Genomic DNA, 7,460 nt, shown 5'->3' with positions numbered 1-7,460 from the left:
GGGTTTAACACCGCTTTTAACAGTATTACAGTTATATCGCGGCGTGTCAGCTTAATGTGGGAGGAAAGCCCGAAGTGATGCAGGACTCAGGCGTTTACCATTTCGGTGAAACTCAGGAGCACGGGTATGGTGCTGACAAACCTAGAAACATAATTGGGGGAGAACCGGGATTCGAACCCACAATCATAGGTTTTTGGGCGCGTCCAAAGGACGCGACTCTGCAAAGCGAATCGCGGCGCCGTAGATGCCAGGTTATTCATTCCAGTGTGAAGTGTTCTCGTATAGTTGGAATAAACAAAGTGGCAAATCAGTGACCATTGGTTTCAACAGCTCAAAGACATAGTTGTGGAACCAGAGATGTATATCCTTGCACTACACTGTCATAAGTTTATGTTGGAGTATGGGAGTTATGAGGGCTGAATCGCTGAGATTGTTTTGTGAAATACCCTAGACCCCGTTACATGAACAGCCATGTAAACACTGCACGAGAGAAAAGTTTTTTTAAAATTAATATATACTTACAGATGTTAAACATATTAACCAGAGTTTCATTACCGACACTGTTATGTACCATGGAATGGATATAGTACATTTTTGTTACTAGGTACTTTTCAAGCATTATTTTGCTACCAGTACTAATCATCGGTATTGAGGCGCGGCCACTTGGAATTCGGGGGTCGATCTGATCCTCAAATTGCATTTGTTCTCAGGTTTTACACAAAATGATAAATGTTCACTGGACACGCTGGATGTATAAAAAATAATGTGTTGTGGGTCTCCAAAGTTTTATGTTTGGGAAAGATATAGACTTGTTTCGTTCTTCATTCACACATTTGTTCTGCACGTTCCTGAAAGTCTGATTGAAGAGCTCACATCTTCAATTACCCTGTCATACATACCCTGAAACAAATATATCCAATTCTATAATATTAGGCTCCTTTTTATTTGATTTCTTAACTATAATTGAACAACTGCTTTTGTTTGTAAAATATGTTCATTTCAGAGACTAGATGTTCGTCTAATTTTCCATTAGACTCCCGTCAAAATAGGCTTGTGTTGATGTGTTTGTATCCGTTCACTCTGGCCAAGTCTTTAATACGGATGTTAATTCACCCCCCCCCCCCCCCCCAAATCAATATAGCCAATGTACTTTATGCGTGATAAGCGAGACAGACAATATTTTGACAAGTATCTCAATTATTTACTGCGGTATGACTTTAAGGGAGAATTCATTTTTCTCATGAGCCTAAACGTGAATTATTGATTTCACAAATTCGATGTTTTGATAACAATAATACATTCCGAATATGTGGTGCCTGAAATTAATTTAGTGATATCAAAAACTTTATATCAATAATTAGATTTAGTGATATCTAAAGTTACATCGGCTAAACAATCGAATTTGTGATATCAATAAATGAAGTATTGATATAATAGGGAATGGTGTAAAACGGCGCCTCATAGATTTCAGTTAATTTCTATTTTCGCAGCTGACGTTATATAGCGTGTATTATACATTTGACGATAATGCATGTCTACCAAAAAAAACAGCAGAAACTCAACCACAAAACAAACATCAGCCAAAACACAGAAAACGAGCAACATGATTCTAAGCTCAGCAATCACACCCTTTCATGGGTGAACCTGTCGGTCTTGCCTCGCTGCGTTATGACAGTCACGTGACGCGTTCATATTTCAAATGCGACGACTTGCGACACGTTCAACAAGCTGAGAAAGGTGAGTAGGACAAAACGTCTCCGAGATGTGTTTGCGATGTAAATGACACAGGTTGCAGCAAACACGACAGCCGACTGATACGTCCAGCATGTGTGACATACGCATATGTAAACATATTTCTCAAATATAAGTTGTAATGGTAGCATGTGAAGGAAACAGAAAAAGCGGGTAGTGTCACAGTGTGTAGTGTCACAGTGGGAGGTGTGAGTTACATATCACCAGTCAAATCAACATATCTTACACGATTCTGACTTTGCTCATTTGTTTTACGTTACAAACATATTTTTGTTGAACGTTTGAATTTTAGAAAACAAACGTTTTAACGTATCAACATTTTACTTTCGGTTTCGCTATATGCAATGAAATACCAAGAAGTCTACTTTCATTTCTGATACAGGGAAATTACAGAGGCCGACAACGTCATCACGATCACCTTGACTGAGGTATCAGTTGATACGTGATATTTGTGAGATAGGGAAGTTAAACGTGTCTTCAAGGGAGATAGTTGGCGGACTTTGTGACAGGAATAGGGATTTTATACACCATAAAACCTTAACGAATATATTAATAGTAACAATAATTAAGAAATATTATTATTTTGCACGAAGGCAAAATAGCTTGGAAGCTACTACACTAGCTCGATAAGGTGCGTAGAATGTTGATACATACAAATTAGATGTGTACGTTATATTTATTATATGCATCGGGGTTAAGTTTAAAGGGGAAATCTCGACTGAACGTTTATGGTAAAATATAACCTACACTTGCAGGTATGGCTAGGGGATAGTTTCAGTAAGTGAACGAATGCAAAAGTTTACATCGCAGTCACGACAACAAGTGGATACTATTCTAGACTCCGCAGTCACTACGACCTAAGAGGTACGAGTCCGAATTTCATTCAATACGGTGGTCACGACAGTCATACCGAGAAACTATATTTTATGGCCATTGCTCAGTCAGTTTTGTTTCAAATGGTAGTGGTACTCAGCGCATGTGCTTCACATTTCTCGATATTTTATAGCTTTACCATGTTTTCACTTATCGTGTGTTTCTTTTGTTGCTCTTACATTCTCCCAAAACGCTTTTGGCAGTTATGGTGTATGTTTCAGTATAAATGCAGAAAATAGTTTACTATCAACATTTTAAACTGTTGACTTCATATCCAGGTTAGCTACAATACAGAGGCTCTTTTCTTTTTATGATACCGGGGGTACGGATCGAGTGGTCAGTCTCGGGGGTTTGTCGCATGTTATCGCCTGGTTTTTTATTGCATGATTTCGTTGTCAGGGGGAGTTAGCTACCCTGTCAGACCCCGATTTGTCAAATCCAGACTCACACATTAACAAACCATCATAATCAGGATGAATCGAATCTAATGCTTCTAATGGAATAAGCTTTTAGCACCCTCCTCCCAAACGGGAAAGGAGATATACACGTGTCAATATCTCCTTTTCCTCCGTCACGAGATGAGAGAAACATGATATTTCACTCAACACATTGAATATCCTATTTATTATATACTTTATGTGTAGTTGTCTAGGTCTACCGGAAAATTAAATTATTTCATTACAAATGTAAAACTTGGATTTTTTAAAGAAAATACAGTAAAAATGCTTCACTTTAAGGGCGCAGATTTCTTTAAATGCAATACACCTGGACATTAAAAAATGGTGTATAGGTAGATATAACACTAATCTATAGATTTAATCACATTTGAAGATACATCTGTGTGTTTAAAGTTGATTTTGACCGCCCGGGCCAAGTAGGACCCAACACAAGCCAAACACTTCTGATAGAGACTATGTTGAGAATGTAGAGGGAAAAGGGCTTCCCTTTGAGCCCCTTGTTGTCTATAAATACTGCGATCTGTGACATTATAAAGTGGTGTATAGGTAGATGTAATACTAATCTATAGATGTGAATCCATTTGATGATACATCTGTGAGGTTTAAGTTGATTTTAACAGCCCGGGCCAGGTCGGACCGAACATTTTGACTTGGATTTTTTAAAGAAAATACAGTAAAAATGCTTCACTTTAAGGGCGCAGATTTCTTTAAATGCGATACACCTGGACATTATAAATTGGTGTATAGGTAGATATAACACTAATCTATAGATTTAGTCACATTTGAAGATACATCTGTGCGTTTAAAGTTGATTTTGACCGCCCGGGCCAAGTCGGACCCAACACAAGCCAAACACTTCTGATAGAGACTATGTTGAGAATGTAGAGGGAAAAGGGCTTCACTTTGAGCTCTGTGTTTTCTTTAACTACTGAAATATGAGACAATAAAGTGGTAAATAACTAGATAAAATACTAGTCTTTAGATATAAATAATGTTAGGAACTTTAGAAGTGCTTGGACAGTTATTAACACGTGTCGTGTCAGTCTTTTGACATTCGCGAATATCCACTTCCAGAAAACATCCTGTGTTGGTTTAACACGAATTAGTAAAGGTTAATTACCTTAACACGTTAATTAATGAAAGAAGAGTAGTCAAAACACTGTCGTTTCCTGACCAGGTCATCACACCCCTACACGCTAAGGTCGGTGAGAAGCATTCTAATCAAAGAATACACAGTCAAGACGCTGACTTTTCTACGAGACTCACGGTATGTAGTCATAATCATCAGTTAATTACATTGTTGAAGGTGCATTTTTATTCAAACTCAATTAAATGAGCAAAACTATACGTTTGTGGACATTTGAGATCTGCCTAGATATGCGCGTTTCGTTTTATTATTCTGCAATCCATTTTTAGTATTACCCGCTGGCCCGGCCCGGCCCGACTTTTCTTGGCCCGACTTTTAGGCAATCCCAAAAATGGCGCTTTTCGAAACGAAGAGTCTCGGTTGACGAGTTAAATGAGACATTTACAGCTTATAAAGAAACATTTTCGAGAGGATTACAAACGGCAAGAAGTGACTTTAATCTGTCATTGTCTTGCCTTGCTAATGTGGAACAATTTAAGGGGGAGGGAGGGGGTTAACTCTTGTATGTCAATAGTTCCGTCAAAGTAGTGTGTTCACTGCAGTGAAATATCAAGTCTTATGTTCACTGCAATGAAAATATCACTTTTCTAAACTTCAGAAAACTCAATCTTTCACACTGAAGTACATAATAAATGAAGATTCACTCTATCGCTCACTTACAACGGCGGTGCAGAAGGTTCTCACGCCAATGAACTCGCACTAAGTGGTGGAGAATTCTTGATTATTATCTTATTAATCCATACTGTTGAGTGTGATAAGTATAACTATTCAGATTGTTTTACTATTAAACTGTCACAGCTATGGATATATTTAAAAAAAGATATAATCAAACTGAGATGTGTTGAGTTTCATGATGGTAAACATAATTACTCTCTACATGAAGTTCAGGTAAATGGAATACACGTGTGCTGTTGAAGAGTGTCTTTGGGACTGTCTAGTCATAAAGTTTTAGTGGGTTTCTCTGTTTTCTAGACCAATGTTCTCTCAGTTATACGTTTTTGTGTCCAAGACGTCCAAGGCAAGGTTTACCTCATTTCCAAGAATTGTTCTTATTATGCTGATTATTTATGGAAATTCATGAAAATATTTTGTGGAAGTGTATTTCTTACCAAAATAGAATTGTCACTTATATGTTACCATATAACCCGATGAGCATTTATCGTCCCAACAGATACCAATCAGGAAATACACCATGGCCACTGTAGAAGTAGGGGGAGACAACTCCGGGTTTGTTGAAAACTGGCAAAGTGGGAAGTCCTTGGCGCAGTGTAACCTCCACATGTTGACCTCCGAGGACTCTTGTGACGTCGACTTCCGGGTTGGGAAGGAAGAGAAGCTAGTCCGAGCTCACCGATATGTGCTGATGAGTCGGAGTTGTGTATTCCACGCCATGTTGTGTGGTCCCCTGGCGGAGAAAGGTGACATCAAGGTACCTGACGTCGAGGAAATAATATTCACTGAAATGTTGAGGTAAGGAATGGATATTTTCCTATTCGTTTATCTGCGTCAAGCATATGCCCATCTGGAATACACAACTTAACTGAGATAATATCAGGGAGCAAACAAATCTTGACTGTTAACATTTCACCAATAACAAATGAGTAACTTCAGCAAACTGATATGAACAGGTATAAGTAAACCTCAGTATAGTATAGATATCATGTTTAAAACCACCGAATCAGGAAATCATTCTATTAAATTCCAAACGCAATTGAAAGGTCTATGTCTCTCTATTATATCGACACATATTGTAAAATATTACTCTGACAAACTGTTAATAATCGAGGATAGGACATAATATAAAGATAAACTGTAGTATTATACGTATGACAGTTGTTATGTGATAATCATTTATATTCTTAGGTATATGCTTATACCCGTAGCCAGGATAATAGTTGGGTTATTAACTTATATTCACTACTTTGCAGATACCTGTACACAGACACCACAAGGCCCACTGCCGAGAATGTGACAGGTTTGTTGTACCTGGCGAAGAAGTACGCCGTGGGGGGTCTGGAGCGTCTCTGTCTCACTTATCTGAACTCCTCCCTGACAGCAAAGAACGCCTGTGTCATCCTGGAACAAGCCCACGTGTTTGATGAGGAGAAGCTATTTGACAGGGCCCTGAAGGTTGTTGTCAAGAATGGTAGCGTCACTGTTCGGAGCCCTGGCCTTACTTGTCTTTGTGGCTCGTGTTTTCATAAAGTTATAAGTGCAGAGAAATTTGTAACATCAGATGATACAGGTTTCAATGCTGTCCTCTCGTGGACTGAGGCAGAATGTAAACGTCAAGGAAGGGAGACAACTCCGGAAAACAAACGTCTTGTTCTTGGAGATACAGTGTTCGAGCTTGGCTTTACCTCAATGGAAATGGAATTGTTTGCAAAAACAGTTGTACCGTCTGGAATATTATCGGGCGATGAATGTACCAAGTTGTTTTCTTACCTCGTCTCACCTGATACTGATGTGGCACCCTTTAAAATAAAGTCAAAACGTGACATGGGGGTCGCTCTGTATGCAGGCCCCATTCACGTAGGACACAGTCAGGAGGACTCCAGCAGCACCATCATCTCGTGCAGCCAGGACATGCGTCTGACTGGTCTCTGGGCATTTGGCAATGACAGCTGCATTTATGATATTTCACTATATCAAGAACGTACGACCAGGAGTCCACGTACATATCCGTATGGCGAACTAGAAAATAGACCCAACACATATTTCTGTTCCCATCTAGATGAAGAGAAACGAACGTGGGTTCAAAGAGAAGTATCGACCGTGTTGGGGAGAAGTATTCGCAATGAAGTCCAACTGGAACTGTCAAAGGCAGTGGCTCTCAACAGATATATCCGACATAAAATTACAATTAAAAGGGCAGCAAGTGGAATGGGATTGTCCGGCGCTCCAATACTAAACAGTATCACCTTTGGCACATGCCAGATATCGGTTTCAGAAGAAAGTGGCCCAAGTCTCATCTCGAGACTCATTTTAGAGGAAGTGTGAGATAGAAAACTAGCACGCATACGTGTTCTTCAAACAGTGCAACAATACATCTGCACCACGGTCCAGTTCCTCACGTGAAACAGTGATATATGAATTATCAACAACTGGTCGAAAATGAAAACACTGTGCACACGTATTTCAAAGTGTCCTTAATAAAAGATGCAGATATAAATGTGGGAGATTACACACCAGCATGTGTTCTTCAAGTACTGAAAGAATACATTTCAGTT

The 7,460-nt window shown here is 39.1% G+C and overlaps 1 protein-coding gene across 1 annotated transcript; it reads left to right on the top strand.

Annotated features, from left to right (window-relative positions):
- Window positions 1–1,637: 1,637 nt before the first annotated feature.
- Window positions 1,638–7,230, top strand: LOC124114525 (BTB/POZ domain-containing protein 6-like). The gene is made up of 3 exons (XM_048399181.1): window positions 1,638–1,737; window positions 5,402–5,700; window positions 6,159–7,230. The coding sequence occupies exons 2-3, from the start codon at window positions 5,423–5,425 to the stop codon at window positions 7,228–7,230; spliced, it is 1,350 nt and encodes a 449-aa protein (XP_048255138.1). The 5' UTR covers window positions 1,638–1,737; window positions 5,402–5,422.
- Window positions 7,231–7,460: the final 230 nt, after the last annotated feature.

The sequence above is a fragment of the Haliotis rufescens genome, unplaced genomic scaffold (assembly GCF_023055435.1).
Source record: "Haliotis rufescens isolate VD_foot unplaced genomic scaffold, xgHalRufe1.0.p SCAF_2, whole genome shotgun sequence".
Classification (NCBI taxonomy): domain Eukaryota; kingdom Metazoa; phylum Mollusca; class Gastropoda; order Lepetellida; family Haliotidae; genus Haliotis; species Haliotis rufescens.
Note: the sequence above shows the minus strand (reverse complement) of the source record. Positions and strands in the feature narration are given on the sequence as shown.

Excerpts from the sequence above, each read along its gene's own strand:
- LOC124114525 (XM_048399181.1), top strand. The coding sequence starts at position 5,423 with ATGGCCACTGTAGAAGTAGGGGGAGACAACTCCGGGTTTGTTGAAAAC. Across the intron at positions 5,701-6,158 it reads ATATTCACTGAAATGTTGAG|ATACCTGTACACAGACACCA; the intron begins GTAAGGAATGGA and ends ACTACTTTGCAG.